Source organism: Triticum urartu, chromosome 6 (genome assembly GCF_003073215.2).
Source record: "Triticum urartu cultivar G1812 chromosome 6, Tu2.1, whole genome shotgun sequence".
In the NCBI taxonomy this organism is placed as follows: Eukaryota; Viridiplantae; Streptophyta; class Magnoliopsida; order Poales; family Poaceae; genus Triticum; species Triticum urartu.
This window is the reverse complement of record NC_053027.1, coordinates 19798645-19818483: the sequence shown is the minus strand read 5'-3', so window position 1 is coordinate 19818483 and position 19839 is coordinate 19798645. Positions and strand designations below refer to the sequence as shown.

The 19839-nt window shown below is 45.9% G+C and overlaps 2 protein-coding genes across 2 annotated transcripts; one reads left to right on the top strand and one right to left on the bottom strand.

Moving 5' to 3' along the window:
- Positions 1–410: 410 nt before the first annotated feature.
- Positions 411–4801, bottom strand: LOC125517194 (receptor like protein 21-like). Its single transcript, XM_048682373.1, has 2 exons — positions 4399–4801; positions 411–1313 (listed from the first exon to the last, which is right to left on the bottom strand). Exons 1-2 carry the CDS (start codon positions 4436–4438, stop codon positions 775–777), a joined length of 579 nt encoding a protein of 192 aa, XP_048538330.1. The 5' UTR covers positions 4439–4801; the 3' UTR covers positions 411–774.
- Positions 4802–8238: 3437 nt separating this feature from the next.
- Positions 8239–10188, top strand: LOC125516040. Its single transcript, XM_048681527.1, has 2 exons — positions 8239–8471; positions 9171–10188. The coding sequence occupies exon 2, from the start codon at positions 9214–9216 to the stop codon at positions 9997–9999; it is 786 nt and encodes a 261-aa protein (XP_048537484.1). The 5' UTR covers positions 8239–8471; positions 9171–9213; the 3' UTR covers positions 10000–10188.
- Positions 10189–19839: the final 9651 nt, after the last annotated feature.

The window sequence follows — 19839 nt, the reverse complement described above, 5'->3', positions numbered from 1 at the left end:
ATTCTTCAAGGTTAAAACCTAGAATATGACCTTTGGTGGTTAGATCCGATGACGGTGATTCTTTAGCATCGGTCCCCTTCATGACCGTGATTCTTTCACGTTGTCCTTGTACTGTCAAGAAATAGTTGGTGCGGATATGGTCGCTACCATAGTTTCTCGATCACTGTTTAGATCACCTAGTTTTTTTTTTCTTCCTCTCATAGGCATAGCTTTGTTCTTGTATGATCTTGCTCTTTGGTGGCGTGTTTTTTTGCGGGTGTTGATGTTGGCTGTGTGGATTCTAATTATGCAGAGGTCGGGTGCGTACTCATCGTGTTTGTATCTCCTTGATGCTTTGTTATGAGTCAATAAAATCACCCTTTGTTTGAAAAAAAAAACAGAAAGCGCATACAAAACACATCATATATAATTATATACAATTGTCTGTCGATGGACGGAACTAGAATTCATACATGCAAGTATGTAAGCGACTTGTTCCACTACAATACATTGGAATATCGATTGATACAGGAATATGGGTTGATACATTCATGATAAATCCCCAGAGTATATCATATTACATGTCTAGAGCAAACCAAGGACCACCAGTGCTGGTTCTAGTACAATACGAAAAACAGCATACCACTCGGTCGATGGTATGCACCTTGAATACATATCCTGATTAGTTCTAGTACAATACCTGAACATTCATACATTCATAATAAATGTCAAAAACATTTATTGAATTACATGAGCGCAAAACGAGAACCAGTGATGGTCATCTCATCTCAGCTTCTACCCATTGATTTTACCTCTAAAGGAACTCCAGGTAACAGCCACATGCACATAAACCCAATCATACAGGCTGTCACAGAGCAAGTACCACAAAACTCTCCATCTCCTCTTGAATAAGAAGGTACAGAAGACCACCCAGAGACCCATCACATATCCAGAGCCCATGGCGAGGAAAAACGAAACCAAGTCATCGCTTGCATCTCCGTCGTTTTCTCCTGGAATTGGCTCGGGATGTGGACATCTCCGAGAGAGAGGAGGCCCGCAGAGACTTGGGTTGCCAACATAAATAGATGCTTGGTCTTCAAGTGTTTGCAGTTGATTTCCAGTTGGTATCTTTCCTCCCAGATTGTTGTAGGACAGGTTCAGGCGACTCAATGATGTGAGAGCCGACAAGCTTGAAGGGATTTCGCCGGACAGCTCATTGTGTGATAGGTCGAGTGATTCCACTTGAATTAAGGCTCCAATATTCTCAGGTATATTTCCCTTGAAGTTGTTCCATGATAAGTTCAGGCTCTTCAATGCGACAAGAGTACTGATTTCTGCAGGTATTGCTCCAGTAAGACTATTACAGGATAAATCAAGATTCACCATATATATGATTTCTCCTGTATATAATCTCTCTTGGCCTTTCGTGAGTACCGTTAAATTCTCAGTATAGTCAACTAGTTCATTTTCATCAGCCAATACTCTAGAACTGAATGCATTCTGAAGACCATTAGTGTTGAATCTTGTTTGCATCATGCATGTACAATTAAGCATAAATCTCGGTATGCTTCCCGATATATTGTTGTAGGCAAGGTCCAAATATTGAAGCTTAACAAGCATTGTAAGCTCAACTGGAATGTGACCATGAAACATATTGGATCTCAGTCGTAAGAATGACAAAGACGACAGTTTCTCCCCAATCCATGCTGGTAAAGCCCCAGAGAACTGATTATGTCCGAGATCAAGAACGATGAGTCTCGGGCATTTCTGGAGAAGCGAAGGAAAACCACCCGAGAGGTTGTTGTCTCTTAGGCTTAGATTAGTGATACTCAGACCTGTCATGTTTGTGCCGGTCTCATTGACTAGGCAATCAGTAATTGACCCATTGAGATTATTTCTTGATAGATCTAACAACCGCAATGATTCCAACTTGCACAAAGAAGATGGAATGGCACCAGAGATAATGTTATCATATAGAACAAGTGTTCTAAGCCTTGGCGCTCCAAAGTCTAATGGTAGTGGCCCAACTAAATTGTTCCGACTGAGATCCAGATAGGTTATATTGATGGGAAGCTTAGGTATTGAACCACCAAGCTGGTTAGAACTGAAATCCATTGCCTCTGCTCTCATAAATTCCATTGTTGATGGGAGGACTCCTGTAATCTGATTATTTCGGATATTGAGAAAAACTACTGAGGAAGCTGCGATCCAAAACCAATCAGGTACCATGTCATTAATGCTTGTGTTTGATACATCAAGACTCACTACGTGTGTTTGCCATTGAAGCCACGTTGGGAATCTAGGCCCTAGCTGACAGGACCGAAGTCCTATCCAATTTAGGCTGAAAGGAGGAACCCAAGTTGGACTCACTGTGATGGCTATGGAGTTGTCTGACAAAGTCAGTTCCTTTAACATATCTAGACGGGATAAATGGCCTTCATCAATGACCCCATCAAGTTTGTTGGAGTCAAGGGCCAGTGTTGTTAGCTTTGTGAGCTCTCCTATCCACTGTGGCACATGGCCAGTGAGTTTGTTATGACTGAGATACAGCCGGCTCAGGTTGCTGAAGGATTTTACCATTGTAGTTGGCAGGCTTCCAGTCAGATTGCTGATAGGTAGAAACAAGTCTTGCAATTTATTCCATGAACAACTGGGTAATCGATGGAATAATTCTGTTATATTCCCATTGATGTTATTTCCGAAAGAAAGTAATCTCTCCAAATTACAAAGGTTCTTCATACTGGAAGGTATCATGCCCACAAGGTTATTTCGTGATAAAACAAGCTCCACAATGGAGGTCATATTACCTATCACGTCCGGAAAAGGGCCATAGAAACCATTGTTGCTGATATCTAGATGCTTGAGGCTAGTTAAATCCCAAAACCAGTTGGGCGTGCAACGCTTTTGGAAGTCGTTGCCCGAAATGTCAAGTGTTTCAAGAGAAGTCAGGTTTGAGAACTGAAGAGAATCAGGGCTACCCCTGAGCTGGCAAGCTCTAAGACAAAGAAATTTCAGAGTTGGAAGCATGTTCATCACCGGAAGCCAATGAACAATTGTACTGAGGTTCACCCCAGTCATATCCAGGTGCTCAACGGAAGTTAACTGTGATAACCAGGTGATATCAGTGGAGTATGTGTCACTATGGAAAGAAGAATCAACACTTGTGTATGAGTAGGTCTCAAGATCTAAGTATTGTAAGTTGGAGAGATTACCGAGCTGTGGTGGTATCCTTCCGATGAACATTGACATTGATAGGTCAAGATATCTCAACTTATGGAGAGAACCGATGAACTCCGGTATCTGTATCTTGTCGAATCTGTTGCAGCTGAGGTCGAGATGCCGTAAATATTTTAAACCAAGCAATGAGGAGCTTATGTTGCCTGCTAGCACCTGCGTCTGATCGCCATTTTTGCAATAAGGGCCTCGGAGATCTAGCCTGACAACATTGCTGGTTCTGTTGCTGCAGTAGACGCCCTTCCATCGGCAGCAGTCATTACCCTTCCATGATGAAAGGAGGTTTGCAGGGTCGGATAGACCTGCCCTGAAGGCAAGAAGGGCAGACCTCTCGTCAGCAATACAGCTGATGCTCGTATCATTTGGATGCAGGGGAGATGTGTCCTCTGTGGTGCTCTTGGCTTGAGTAAGCAAGAGCAGGGCTATGGCTATCTGGATGCAGGAGAGTTGAAGCGTGTCCATGGCTGCTTTTGCCATGAGTATGTGTTCTTCTTGGTGTAGGATACCCCATGGTATACATACATGACATATATGTAATCAAACTCTTGGTGTTGCCTGCCAAGATAAAAGTCGCTGGTTGCTGTTTAATTAAAGTAGTGGGAGAGTGAAATCGAGGGAGCAGACCAATAAGGGCCTGCAGGCTTGTATCCATGCTCATGGAGTTTCTCTCTTGTCCGTTTTGGGATTTGAGGTAGCAGTGCACACCAATCAGGGCTTGCGGGCTTGGGATTTGATTAAAGCAACTGGAGAGTGAAGTTGCATATAATTAATCAGAGCAGTTTGTTCGCAATGAAGAAAAATATGCACAAAGTTTTGGTTACTAGCAATCCTAATATTTGGGATGTTTATGTTAGCTCTGGTGGCACACTAACAAGGACTCTGGTGCTTGGAATTCAAAGCCACTGGTCAGCAATGTGAAGCTGGGTGCAGCTACGAGTGCTTGACTTCTGTAATATTTGGGATGCGAATGATGAATCCCACTACAAAGGTCCAAATTAAGTTTGACCAGAAAGAAGTTCCAACCTTGGGACGTCTGGCGAAGCCAATCCCATCCATATATGTGAGTGAATGATGAATCCCCATCCATCGGCGTAAAGTTTATGTAACTCACACCGAAATGAAAGTCTGCATCCGTTGTGAACTGAAGAGAAAAAACTGTGGGTGTTGGCTGTCTGGAGAACTAACCTGCGTGCTGCTCTGCTCCTCTGTTTTTTCTTATGGCCATTTGCTCGAGCAGCTTGCGTGCGCGTGTGCGTCCACCGGGAACACGGCGAGAGAGTGAGGCTCCTGCTTGCCAACAAAGGAACGGTGGAGGACGGAGAGGGCCTTGTGACCTCGAGGGCGATGTCGTCGGAAGACGCCGTCGAGCGGGCTGGCGGCGACCCGCTGGACGAGCTCCCCCCGCGCGCGACGCCGACCCGCTCCAGCGCCACCATCCTCCTCCGCCGCGCCCCTACCGGGCTTGACCGCCGCCTTCGGTCCTCCGCCCCCACTACCCGCTGGCGCCGGTCGCCGGCGATGTAGGAGTGGGCAGAGCCGGCGACCCAGTGACTCTTACAAGTGACCCACCGAAGGAACTTTTTAATAATCCCTCTAATCCATATTAATTGATGCATAAAGTTAGACTAAGGGCCTGTTTGGATTACGATTATCTTTGCCACATTATTTTTATCACACTTGTCTAACCACACTTTCGTTTTCCTAAAAAATTCTTGCCACATTTTTCATGTCTTTGTCATATGAGGCTTATTGCTCATAAAAAAATTTCTTGCCTTAGATCTGGCAAGAACCAAACACCCACCTAATTTGATTAAATTTGCCTAAGATAACGAGGTGTGACAAACTGCGGTAAAATGTGGTTATAAACCAAACAATTCTTAAGTGTGCGTCAATTAACATGGATTAGTGAAAGTACATCCTCTATTTTTTGTCTACAAGACCACTATCAAAATTATAATTTGCAGGTATATAAAAATGTGTTTCTTGGAAATCCAGTAGTTTTCTTCTTAACTGCATCACTACCACTGCCACATATAAAGAAATGTTTCCCCAAGTTTACAGTGATTGTTGCACTACTTGCTATTTGGTTCATCTTAGATGCAGTCAGTTTGTTTGCATAGAGCAAGATATTGCGGTGGTATTCGTTGAATACTTAACTCCTCCCTATGCAAACAAAAAACGTCTTACAGTAAGTTGTAATAAATAATGCCGAATTAATGTTTCATATATCAGTTTTCTGCTACATATTTGTCTCTGTTCCTTGCGTGATTTCTATATTGCACTCTGTTCAATCTTTGTTCTTAGTGGCAGTTAAATACTACAGACAGCGTATGTTCTTTACTTTATGAACAAAATGTGTAGAGTAGCTACAACGACGTAAAAGTTGGCTGTGAGATCCATATAGTACTCTGATCTCCTCTTTGGAATATATATCACCCTTTGCTCCCTTGGTTTGTTTCAGTAGTGATGATACGGATCCCAGCACTACAGAGCCTGAAGGTTCTCAACAACCTGTTCCTGAAAACCCTGCCATTTCGTCCTGCTGGAAGAAAAAAACTGATGGTGCTACCTTCCTTGAAGACGCGAGGGAACGCATCGACGGATTCATCCGAGTCTCCATGGATGAGCGCAAGACCTGCTCAAGAAGACTCTTCAGAAGGTATCTGTGCTAGCACTGAAATTCCAAACTTCTGTCCTTCTGTCTTTTTAGTTGATGTGTTTATGATCAAGCCACTTTGTTTTGTGTTGCTCAGATGTTTGGGATATATATGAAACATTGTTGTGGAGCGGTTCGCCGCAGCAAAAGGAAGCTGAAGTTTAAAGCACTTTGCCTCTTTAGACGAATGTGTACCAGTAGAAGTATCAAGACGCTTCTTGTATCAGGACTTCTTTTTTCAAATGTTGTTATACATTTCGTGTAAGAAGCCTTGAAGGCTTGAAGTACAACCTGAGGCATCTTCAACGGAGCAAAAATTTTGATGACCAAAAACTAGTTTTAGGGATGAAGAGAGAGAGAGAAGGTTTTTGGTCTCCAGAAAATTGTCTCTTTTTCATCAGACCAAAAACTGATGACCAATTTTTTTTAAACAAATGAAACATGAAAATAACACATAGTTCATTGCATAAATTTAAACTCTAGTGTGAAATGTTATACATTAAATATTAAAAAAACATAAATTAAACACTAGCTCTAGCCAAAGTTTTAAATAGCCGGCTATAGCCCCGCTATAGCGGTTTGAGTAGGGTGTCGTTAAATTGTCCCGTAAAGTTATGAAATAGCCGACTATAGCCTCGTTATAGCGGCATAGCCCGCTATTTAAAACTATGGCTCTAGCAATATAGTGTGATAAATTAGGGATGCCAGAGATAGTCATCGAAGTTCTCATCGGAGGAGATGTCCATCACCCCTACGTCGGAAGTACCGGACTCGTGTGGTCATTACTGGTACACCTACCACCACTGGCGGAGCTACGTGTATCAAAAATAGGCCACGGCCCGCCCAGCCAATAGCAAATGCAGTGAAGGATTCAGAGTAGATTGAACTGTGAAAGAAAAAATAGTGGATTTCTTTGTACTGGCCCGCCCACCATTGATTGTGTAGCTCTGCCACTGCCTACCACGACATCTCCTCCGCGTTGGAGAGCTCGGCCTCGAGCTCGTCAAACATCTCATCGATCTCGGCGTCCCTGCGGGCGGTCTACTCAAGCTCATAGTCCTTGCACACGTTCTCCTCCCATAAAATGTGGTTCTCGCCGAGCAGCCACACATCGTTGTAGAGTAACAGGCCCAAAAGGTCGAAACATACCTGAAGGCTGAAAAGCAACGCCTGCAGAGTGGCCAATCCTCAAGCGGGTTCCTATATGGCGCATAGGGCGCCCCCGAGCGACCAGGCGCGCTGGGTGCTCGTATGAGCCGGCCCATATCCCATTTATTTTTCTTTTCGTTTTTTATTTAGCTCTCTTTTTTCTTTTTCTTTTTATTTTTTCTTTTCTGTTTCCCCTTTTCGCTTTCTTTTTTTTCTCTCCAAATTCGTGAATATTTTTTTGCATCAAATTCAAAAAATGCTCGCAATGTGTAAAAATGCTCAACGAGTCAAACAATGTTCATAAAATTCCTTTTTTGTTCATCGGATTGAAAAAATGTTCATCAAAATTCAAAATTTGTTCATTGAATTGAAAAAATGTTAACCAAATTCAAAATTGTTCCGAAAATTTAAAATTTGTTCGTCGATTTCAAAATTTGTTCGTTTTCTTTTTTTCTTTGCTTACAAAATTTGTGAACATTTTTTGTATCAAATTCAAAAAATGTTCATCAATGTGTAAAAATGTTCATAAAACACGTTTTCTGTTAATCGGATTGAATAAATGTTCATCAAAGTTCAAAATTTGTTTACCGAATTCAAAAAATGTTCATCGATTTCAAAAATTGTACATGAAATTCAAATTTTGTTCATCATCGATTTCAAAAATTGTTCACCAAAGTCAAAAATTGTCCGTCAATTTCAAAATTTGTTCATCCATTTTTCAAAAGAATATTCTTAAATACAAATTTTGTTCATCAAGTTTAAAAAATGTTCATCGTATTCAAATTTTGTTCATCAAATATAAAAAAATATTCATCACTATTAGAAAAATGCTCATATAAATTTGTTCGTCAAAATAAATAAATTTTCATTAAAATTCAAAACAAAATTATTACTTTGAAATCAGGAATATTTTTTTACAAAATTCACTTTTCTAAATTACGAATTATTTTTATGAAAAAATAGTAAAAAAACGAATTAAAAAATGGGGCGTTCAGCCCTGCTCGTAGGCCGGCCTAGTAGGGGCGCACGGGAGCGGACGGGTGCGCGCTGGCATGTTCGCCAGCGCGTCACGCGCCCAATCCTCAAAGCCACGCCTTCGGGCCGGCACGGCATGGTCCTTTTATAAAAGGGCGGACACGGGCCGTGCCGTGGCAGGCCCTTTTAAAGCCAGGCCGGCCCATGTGGACAGGGTGTCACACGCTGGCATCCCCCCACCCGACTCCTTTGTCTCTTGCTTGCGCGTGCTAGGGGTTCCCACATCCCACCAGCAGCCGCCGGTCGCCGCTCCCTCGCCTCCCCATCGCCGCCGGACGCCGCCCCCTCCCCCGTCGTGCGGAGCATCCAGGCGAGACGCCGACACCCCCCTCTTCACCGCCCTCCTCGACGACGCCCCGCCTCTGCCTCCTCTTCCACGCCGGCCGCTGCCGACCTGCCTCTGCCTCGTCACCGGACGGTGAGCTCCTCTTCTACTCTCATGCGTGTGCTACCTGCTGCCGCTTGAGCCTTGAGCTACTGGTGTTGTGCTGCTGCTTGTGCTACTGCACTCTGTTGAACGTGTGGTTGTGCTAATGCTAGTGGCTGCTGTTCTAAAACATTGTCGGTTTTTCAATTGAAGCATGTGTACACATTGGTCATTGCTATGCCAATTTGTCAACTGAAGTATGTGTGCACGGTGTGCATTTCACCTGCCAATTGGTATGTGTGGAGATAGTGTGCATTGCTATGTTGTCTGTCGATAGCGCGCAATGCAACTTTTATCTTTTGATTGATACACTAGTGCTCATGATTTGATATGATATGAGTACACTGAACACATCGCACGAGTGATACAGGTATCATGCCTCAGTACAGCAATCTGGCACATAGACATAGGTGAAGTACAGATGCAAGAACTGAAATGCATGTGTAGCTGGTTAATGTCCCAGGTGTTTACTGAATGCAAGTAGCAGCACTGATGCGAATGTGATGTGCCGTGCTTCCTAAATCCCAAGTGTTGGTTGGTATCTCTTATGTTTCGACATGCCTGACTCATCAAATTATGCATTGTAGCTGTGAAAGTGCTCGGTTTATGGTTACTTCTTACTCGGTTCTTTGATTTTTCTTGCTTATGATTATTTATTTTATGGATGAAACTATTTTCTTTCTCCCACAGGCTGTTTGTGGTTAAATCCAAGGAATTGGTGCAGTATCAGGTCATGGAGGGGAGCAAGGACATGCAAGAGTCAGACACTGAACCTGTTGTTAAAGTACCCAGAGAGCCTGCCATCATTATCAATGGTGTCCCAGACTTGCCTCCTGAATTCGCATCTGGTTCACAACTTGCAGTAAGAGACGCTCCGCGACCTCGAGTCGATCATCGCTTTGGTGAATGGCTAGAAGGGCGGAAAGTGAGAAAGCGGTTTGGAGACATATACTATGTAGGGAAAGTTGTCAAGTATGACAGTCAAAGAAATTGGTACACCGTTGTCTACGACGATGGAGACCAGGAAGATCTTGAGTGGCACGAACTGGAGGAGATCCTGCTACCGTTGGACATCACCATTCCGCTCAAAACACTTGTGATGGACAAATTCAAACATCAGAATGTTGTTCCCGGCTACAGAACTAAGGTGGCTAGAGCAAGAACTAATGTTGCTAGCAATCAGGTGGTGGTTAGAGCAGTAAATGGCCAACAGTCAAACAACCTACCGCTCCCAGGGTTGCTTCAGGCGTCAGCATCAGCAGGAGAAAATGCTCTAGTATGTCTGAAACCTAGCGATCAACCTAAGAAAAGGGGCAGGCCTCGAAAGGATAGAAGTACATCAGGTGAGCTTTCAAAACAAGGAAGTACATCAGGTGATATTCAACCTAAAAAAAGAGGCAGACCTCCAAAAGAACCTGGAGAAAAGAGTATTGATAGGCGCAAGTTAGAGACTGTCAGGGCAGAAAAACTGAAGAGAGAAAGCATGCTTCTGCGAGGGCCACCACCTGGAAGCCAGTAATTCTAATGATCAATATTGCTGTTCCAATATAGTACTGTACTTCCTAGATACATCAGTTTGAGCTTCAATTAATTCCGGGCGGAGAGAGTAGTAGATATCTCTAAATATTCCAGTCTATGTATGCTTGCGACACTAGCTTTTCAATGTATTTTGTGCAAACTAAACTTATAAAGCTAGATTCCAGATTTACTATGTGTGCGCTATCATATTAATTTCTTTTCATATACATACAAGTATATCTGCAATCTGTTCAAAAACAATTCTGGTATGGCGGTCTTAGAAGTTATCCTTACTATATGTACAAGCTGTGGTTGCCTGGCTTAATGAATTCTTTTGAAAGATCCTTGAGCTAGTTGTTTCATTGGTGTTGGAGATCCTCAATGGAAAACACATTAATGTACATACTAACCATTGCACTGTGCAGTATAAATCGGTCAAGACAAGATGTTTGGCAAATTTAGTCACCTATACCGAGTGTTCTTGTGAAGTGAGAGAACACTTTTCTCCAGTTAGGTCTTGCAAGATGTCTCTGAATCTACAAGACAACCCTTCCATATTTACCTGACAAGGGAAACAGAACACCATGGCGTACAGTTTCTCTATTGTCTGAATGATTCCTTTTCAACCATTCCATACTTACCTGGCAGGAAAACACTGTTCCTGGTACGAGTTCAGAGAATACTACAGGAAAACAATACCGAAGGAGCTCGGCTGACATGAGTTCAGAGAAGACAAAAATATATAGGAAAAACAATGTTTGGTTCAAGCTATTTAAGAGGATGTGCAGCCAAAATGAATGCGGTCTGGTCAGGCATCAATGGACAGATCGAGCACGCGGCCTTGCCGGAGAGAGAAGACAAGAGGGGCTGTAGGACGGCCATAAATCCGACGGATCGTTGAGAATTGCCCTCAATTGTACAAGTGGGTGCAGGCTCACGATATTGGGGCTTGCTATGGTATACATGTCAAAGGTGTACAATGGAGTTCTTAAAGGTGTGGGAGCCCTCCCTACCAAACGATGGTCAACGAAACTTGTAACCGGACTCTGACATACTTTGCAGACAGAGTCCAGGTTGACAAGGCATAGGTTGCAATGAACAAGCCATGGTCTGAAAAGATGCAAAGATATCTGGACGAGAATTCAAAGTATCTCAAAGCCATGGTTGTAGTCAAATGGACGCACTTAGGAATAAGTGGCAAGTCAACGTGCGAGCCAACTTTGTAAAAGGTCACCGCAAAGGATCAAAAAAGCAAGCTGTCATCCTTGGCCAAACAATGTGTGAGTGCACTTGCAACAAGCCTAAGCTTTTGGGCTACCCTGTAGTCATGCCCTCCAGGCGGCTGCTGATCAGAACATCAACATCGAACCATACATATATCTTTAGTTCAACACTTACAATCTGTTTCAACACCTAAAGTGGTGAGTTCTGGGCCTGGGGCATTGACCAACACTATAGAGAACCGTGGCTAGGAATAAACAAATGGGTTCTGGACCAGACGTTGATGTGAATCGCCAAGGGACGATGTCCGTCTTGGCATCATCGCAACGACATGGACCATAGTCAGTAAGGCAATGGCGGAGCTACGTAGGGGCAAAAGTGTGCTATGGCTCACCCAATCCAAACAAAAAATAGTGTAGTGTTACGGCATCTCCAGCCGCGCCCCCAAAAGGGCCCCCCAGGCCACTTTTTGGGCACCGGCGCCGAAAAAACGGCCCAGTCGCGCTCCCAGAACGCCGAAAATCGCCGGTTTGGACCTTTTTTCCGCCCGGAGGTCACAGGCCAAACCCGGCGTGCTGGGGAGCAGTTGGGGGCTCCGGCGCTAGGGAAAAGCACGCCTGGCCCACACCGACAGGGGAAAAGTCAAGGTTTTCTTCCCCCGACTCGCCTCGCACCCCCCGCGCCCTCGGCCACCACTAGCTATATCCCGGCGACGGCCGCCGCCCTACTCCGCTAGATAGCCATTCCCCGCCGGAAAATAGCAGCGCTTCGCCGCGGCAGCCCCTCCCACAGCAGCTGGGCGTTTCCGGCCGCGGAGGCGCGGTTTAACGGCGGGTACACGCCCACCGAGCGCAAGGTGTTCGGCGTTTTGCCTGCCTCGGCGATGGACTCGGATGAGGAGGAAGAGCTCGCCGCGCTGCTGGAGGAGGAAGCCGCGGCCGACGTCCAGGAAGAAGAGCATCTCATGGTGCTCGCCGCCCTCGCCCAGCTGCTGGCGAGCAATGAAAAGCCGCGGCGAGGTGGCTCGGCACCGGGGCGGATGAAAGCAAAGAACCGGCATCGTCTCCAAGGCTACTGCATGCTCTACTCCGACTACTTCGCCGATGCTCCACTTCATGGTGAGAGAACATTTCGGCGCCGTTATCGGATGAGCCGAAAGCTCTTCCTCAGGATTGTGAATTCCATTCGGGAGTTCGACAACTACTTCAAGTGCAAGATGGATTGCACTGGCGCTCTTGGATTCACCTCCATCCAGAAGTGCACGACAGCGATGCGGATGCTTGCATATGGAGCTCCTAGTGATTCACTCGACGACTATGGGCGCATGGCCGAGTCCACCAGCATAGAGTGTTTCTACAAGTTCTGTCGGGCAGTGGTGGCAGTGTTTGGGCCACAATACTTGAGAACACCCAATGCGGAAGATACTGCTCGGATCCTAGCCTAGAATGCAGTAAGAGGATTTCCTGGGATGCTTGGAAGCATCGACTGCATGCATTGGAAATGGAAGAATTGCCCATTTGGTCGGCAGGGGATGTACAAAGGCGCCAAAGGCGGTTGCAGTGTGGTGCTTGAGGCGGTAGCCACACAGGACCTCTGGATTTGGCACTCCTTCTTTGGTATGCCAGGAACTCACAATGACATCAACGTGCTACAGTGCTCTCCTGTTTTTGCCAAGCTCGTTGAGGGTCATTCTCCTCCGGTGAACTTCGAGATCAATGGGCACCAATACAACAAGGGGTACTACCTAGCAGATGGCATCTATCCGAGATGGTCGACATTTGTGAAGACGATCTCAAACCCTGTGCCAGGAGGCAAGAACGCCTGGTTTGCGAAAGTTCAGGAGGCTTGCCGGAAGGATGTCGAGCGGGCATTTGGTGTGCTCCAATCTCGATTCGCTGTTGTTCGGTACCCCGCTCAGACCTGGTCGAAAGATCAAATGTGGGAGATCATGACTTGCTGTGTCATCTTGCACAACATGATCATCGAGAGCGAGCAAGAAGACCCAGTGTTTGACACTGAACCATACTACAGGCAGGGTCCTCTAGCCGAAGTTGATCACCATCTACCGGAAACTTGGACTGCCTATCTCAGTATGCGTCAGGAGATCCGAGACCCACAGGTGCATCATCAACTGCAGAAAGATCTGATTGAGCACCTATGGAGGTCAAGGGGGACGCCGTGGGATGAAATAAGAGTTTTTATTTGTTGAACTATATAATTTGTATTGAACTATTTGTTGTTGTACTATTTTGTTGAAGTATTTGATTTTTCTGTGATGAAATATGTGATAAGAAATAATTGTGTTGATAATTGAACGCCGAGACACGGCGAAACCACGCCGAATATGGGCCTATTCTCGCCCATATGGGCCCCTTTTCGCCGAAATTGGGATGCAAAGTGGGCCAATTTCGGTGCCTGGGGGCTACGACTGGGCGCAAAACCGCCCCCAGCGCCGATTGTATCGCCGGCTCGCCCACAGGGGGCGAATTTTTGCCCCTCCTGGGGGGCCAACGGCTGGAGATGCCCTTAGGGTAAACTGGGTCAGGAGGGCAAATTTTATGTAATCTCTTCTATATTGGCTGGCACTGGCTCGCCCAACTATTCCTTGCTAGCTCCGCTACTGCAGTCAGAAGAACCAAGGCGGTGTGGCATTGGCAGAGCACCTACGATGGGAATACCCATATCGAAGCAACAATCCCGCATGATATAATTTTATTTATACTCATGATGTTAACTTTTATTTGTACTTGTGATATTTAGGTTTATTTGTACTCAAGATATTAAGTTTTATTTGAACTCGTGATGTTAAGGTTTATTTCTACTTCTCATGTTTAATTTTATTTGAACTCACGCTGTTAACTTTTACTGTAAGTGATGTTAAGTTTTATTTCTACTCGTGATGTTAAATTTTATTTCTGATGACTATGTGTGTACCGGTTATGATTGAAGTGCCAGACCTTTTGCAGGGGCAGCACGATGCCGGCCACCGTTGCCACGTTTGGTTCAACCATCATGAAAAGAATCCTCCTCGGACCTTCAAGATTCAAACCATAAAGAACAAATGGATCTCAAGCCTTGCTTCATTCCACACCTTCAGGCTCATGGATTACTTTCTTTTGCTAAGCTCGCATCTGATGATCACCTATTCATGTTAGACACGTCTCTTTTGGCAGCCCTCGTTGACTGGTGGAGACCTGAGACCCACACCTCTCACTTTCGTTAGGGGGAGCTTGTGCCTAAGACCTACCCTGAAAGATGTGTCCATGATCGCGGGTCTGTCAATTAGTGGTTTGCTGTTGGTCCCTCCAACATGCTCAACATCTTGGCGACACGATGTCTCACTCCATCTTGGGGTAACAATGCCTGAATCAAATTGTTCTGGAGGGGCACGGGGTGTCCCATTCAATTTGCTTCGTGACTCATTTAAAAAACATACCAGCACACCCAGATCATGAGATGTTGAAGAGGCATCTGTTTGTGTATTTGTTGCTCCTTTTCGGTATGAAGGTCCCTTCATCACACAGTGACATAGTTATCCCCGGCCTCATTAAGATTGCCAGAAAAAACTTTACCTGAGAACCCCATAAACAGCTTCGGTTCTGCTATGCTCTATCATACCTATAGGGGTTTTGTGATGCCACCTGAAAACCAGGTGATAAGAAAGCTATGTTAATTTTTGTTTCCTATGAGTTTCTCTAGTTGTGGTCTTGGGGAGAGTCTTGGGAATACCTTCCCGTTGGACGACCCCAAATATTATTGCCCATACACTCGTACAACTATGGTAAGATGGGATAAAGCCCTTTTAACTATGGCAAGACGGTGGACACATGTCCCAAAACAAATAGCGTACAAATGTGGTGTGTTAAACATGCTACATGCGACAGGTTTAGCCAGGTTGGACTCATAGATATACATTGGTTGTTTAAGTTAGTTCTATCTCTTGTAACCGAATATATTCTTCTCTATCCCTTGTATCTCAAGTTTGTAATCTGAACAACCTGTATGCATGTACCAGAGATAAGCGATGGCTATATAAACACGAACCCGTCGCCCTCGGTAGGGTACGACGTTTTCCCTAAACTTTCTACATGGTATCAGAGCTATTCTCTTCCATTACATCTAGTTCTCGATCTCCACAACCAAACCACCATGTCCTCCTCCTCGAGCATTCCTCAGGGCACCCTGACTGGCCAGATCACCGAGAAGCTCACGCGCACGAACTACGTGCTCTGGCGTACCCAGATCACGCCACAACTCCGAGGCGCGGGGTTCTTCGGCTACGTCGATGGATCCACGAAGGAACCTGCCTCGACCGTCATCACCAAGCTGGCGGATGGAAAGGAGGAGTCGTCGCCAAATCCCCTGCATTCAATCTGGATCAGGGAAGATCAGCAGGTATTAGGGTATCTGCTGAATAACTTGTCGAAGGAAGTGCTTGTGCAGGTTACGGCCATCGCCCATGCGCACGATCTCTGGACGGCGCTCGCGCACATGTTCTCCTCGACCTCGATCTCCCGCATCAACAACATACGCATAGCACTTGCTAATGCGCAGAAGGGGCAGCAGTCTGTGGCGACGTACTTTGCCCAGATGCGCTCACTGGCGGATGAGCTGGCGGTGGCGGGAAAGCCCCTGGAGGATGATCAATTGATCTCTCACATCCTTGCGGGGCTCAACATGGAGTACCAGCCGTTGGTCTCAGTGCTGGATGCTCGCACCATCCCGGTCATGCTCGATGAGCTCTTTGCTCAGATGAGCAACTTCGACCAGAGGGTGGCGCTCTACCGCGGCAACGACAACGGCTTCAAGTCTTCGGCCAACAGTGCTTCACGTGGCCGTGGAGGCGGTGGCTCCTCCCGCTACCGTGGCCCTCCGCGCAAAGGGCAAAACGGCAACAACAACAACCCTCGCGCCAACAACAACACCAGCAGCGGCAACGGCAGCGGCCGACCCTTCTACAACAACACCAAGGGTCGCCGCAACAACTCTGCTAGGTCTCGCCCTGACGCTGTCAAGTGTCAGATCTGCGGTAAGCTGGGGCACTCCGCGAAGGACTGCTGGTACCGTTTTGAGGATGACAACGACTCATCCCAAGACGAGAAAGTAGCCGGCGGTGCTGAAGGATCGTATGGCGTCGATACAAACTGGTACATGGACAGTGGTGCTACCAACCACATCACGGGCGAACTGGAGAAGGTGACCATGAGGGAGAAGTACCGCGCCCCTGACCAAATCCATGCTGCCAATGGAGAAGGTATGAAAATCTGTCATATTGGTCACTCAACTATTAAAACCCCTCACCGAAAACTTCATCTTAGAAAAATCTTGCATGTCCCTAAAGCCTCCATGAATCTTCTTTCTGTTCATCGAATCACCCTTGATAATCATGTGTTTCTTGAGTTTCACCCCTTCTTCTTTTTCATCAAGGACCAGGTCACGAAGAAAATTCTATATCGAGGTAGATGCGTTCGAGGGCTGTATCTGTTGATTCCTGAACTTAGGAGGCTCAATAAGCAAGCATGTGGTGTCACCAAGCTCTCATCCTCTCGGTGGCACGATCGTTTAGGGCATGCATCATTTTCTTTAGTTGAAAGATTGCTTAGGAAAAATAAGCTCCCATATGTTGGAGAGCACAATCGTGAAACAATTTGTGATTCTTGTCAAAAGGCTAAAAGCCATCAATTACCATATCCAATTTCTATGAGTATTTCTACCAAACCTTTGCAACTCATCTTTTCTGATGTTTGGGGTCCTGCCCCCTCCTCTTCTGGTAGACATAGTTATTATGTGAGTTTCATTGATGACTATAGCAAATATTCCTGGATCTATCTTCTTAAGAAAAGATCTGATGTGTTTCAAGTATTCCAAAATTTCCAAGCTTTAGTTGAAAGGAAATTTGATAGCAAAATACTTGCTGTCCAATCTGATTGGGGAGGGGAATACGAAAAGTTGAATTCCTTCTTCCAACAACTTGGTGTATCTCACCACGTCTCTTGCCCACATGCTCATCGGCAAAACGGGTCAGCTGAGCGCAAGCATAGACACATTGTAGAAGTAGGGCTTTCTCTACTTGCACGTGCATCCATGCCACTTAAGTTTTGGGATGAAGCTTTCCTCACCGCCGTGCATCTCATCAATATATTACCTAGCCGAGTCATCAACTATGAAACTCCTACTGAGCGACTTCTTCACACCAAACCTGAGTACAAGTCACTTCGTGTCTTTGGATGTGCCTGTTGGCCAAACCTCAGACCTTACAACAATAGAAAGCTCATGTTCCGCTCGACACAATGTGTATTTATTGGATATAGTGCTCAACACAAAGGTGTGAAATGCCTTGATGTTTCCACCGGCCGTGTCTACATCTCCAGGGATGTTGTTTTTGATGAAACTAAATTCCCCTTCGCCGATCTTCATCCCAATGCCGGAGCACTTCTTCGCCAAGAAATCCTCCTATTGCCCTCACATCTCACCGGTGTTGTCACAGGGGAAAACAGTTGTGGTGAACCAATATTGACTGATTCTCATAACAGCATGCATGAGCTTTTTGGCACTACAGGTGAAAATACAGAAGAAATCGCTGCAGAAAATGAAGAAAATAATGTGGCGCCTGGGTCATATTTTATGTGTCCGCCGCCAGGGAGCAGATCTCCCTCGGGATCGCTGCAGCAGCAGTCTGGCGGCGCATCTTCCACGGGATCCGCACCGCAGGAGCGGGCCAGCGCGCTGGCTTTTGGCTCCGCGCCACCCGTCCGTAAAAGCGACCGTGCGGGCCACCCCGGCGACGCGCCTGATTCCGGGCTGGGCGAGTCCGCTACTGCCACGCGGCCCGTGGCTCGGTGGCCCACTGATGAGACTCGGTGCTACTCCCGGCGCGCTGCACAACCTGCGCCTGATGCGCCTCCATCAGCCCGACCGGCTCAATCATCGCGCCATGATGATGTACCCGCTGGGCCTGGTGCGACCCGGCGTGCTGCACCAACCACGTCTGACGCGCCTTCACCAGCCCGACCGGCCCAATCATTGCGCCATGATGGCGTGTCAGCTAAGCCTGGCGCAGGATCCTCTGAGCCATCCTTGTCACCTCCGCCTCTGCGTTCAGCCACAGAAGATCCTCCAGCGCGCCGATCCGAGCCAGCCATATCAGCCTCGGGATCCGCCGCTGCAGGGGGTGCTCCTGGATCTTCTGTGGATCCCTCTACACCACGGACAAGGCTACAAAAAGGGGTACTCAAACCTGTTAATTACAAAAATATTACCAAATTTGGTTTGGCTTGCTCCACAGGTGAACCTGCTACGCTTCAAGAGGCACTGGGTGATGTGACGTGGAGAAAGGCCATGGAGGAAGAACACATAGCACTGCAAAGAAACAAGACCTGGCACCTAGTTCCCCCACGGCAAGGTAAAAACTTGATTGACTGCAAGTGGGTTTTCAGAATCAAAAGAAAATCTGATGGAACTATTGATCGTTATAAAGCTAGGTTGGTTGCAAAAGGTTTTAAGCAAAGGTATGGTTTGGACTATGAAGATACCTTTAGTCCAGTAGTAAAAGCTGCAACCATTCGCCTAGTTTTGTCTATTGCTATTTCCAGGGGATGGAGTCTCAGACAACTGGATGTAAAGAATGTGTTTCTTCATGGTGTTCTGGAAGAGAACGTCTATATGAAACAACCTCCTAGGTTTGAAAACAAAAAGTTCCCCTCACATGTGTGCAAACTTGACAAAGCTATATATGGTCTGAAGCAGGCCCCTAGAGCATGGTACTCACGTCTCAGTCACAAACCGCAAGCACTTGGGTTTATCCCCTCCAAGGCTGACACCTCATTGTTCATTTACAACAAGTCAAATACTTCCATGTTTTTGCTTATCTATGTTGATGATATTATTGTCACTAGTTCATCTAATGAAGCAGTGGCAGGACTGTTGAGGGATTTGAGTGTTGAGTTTGTTCTAAAAGATCTAGGAGACTTACACTTCTTCCTAGGTATTGAAGTACAAAAACATGGAGATGATCTTCATTTGTCTCAGGAAAAGTATGCAACAGATCTGGTAAAGAGGGTTGGTTTGCAAGGATGTAAACCCTCATCAACTCCCTTATCAAGCTCTGAAAAATTGTCTCTGACAGAAGGAAACCTCTTAAATCAAGAGGACAGTGCCAACTACAGAAGTTTGGTAGGTGCACTTCAGTACTTGACCCTTACAAGGCCAGATATATCCTTTGCTGTTAACAGAGTATGTCAATTTCTTCATACACCCACTACTGTTCATTGGACTGCAGCTAAGCGCATTGTCAGATATGTTAAACATACTTTGGGTACTGGTCTTACTTTCAGCAAATCATCATCTGTGCTTATCAGTGCTTTCTCAGACTCTGACTGGGCAGGCTGTGTAGATGAAGACGATCAACAGGTGGTTTTGCGGTGTTCTTTGGGCCTAATCTCATATCATGGTGTGCAAAGAAACAAGCCACCGTATCAAGGTCAAGTACAGAGGCAAAATACAGAGCTCTTGCAAATGCTATAGCAGAAATTATCTGGGTTCAGTCTTTGCTAAGGGAACTTGGCATCAAACGGATTCCAGCTCCATGCTTATGGTGTGACAACCTTGGTGCTACATACTT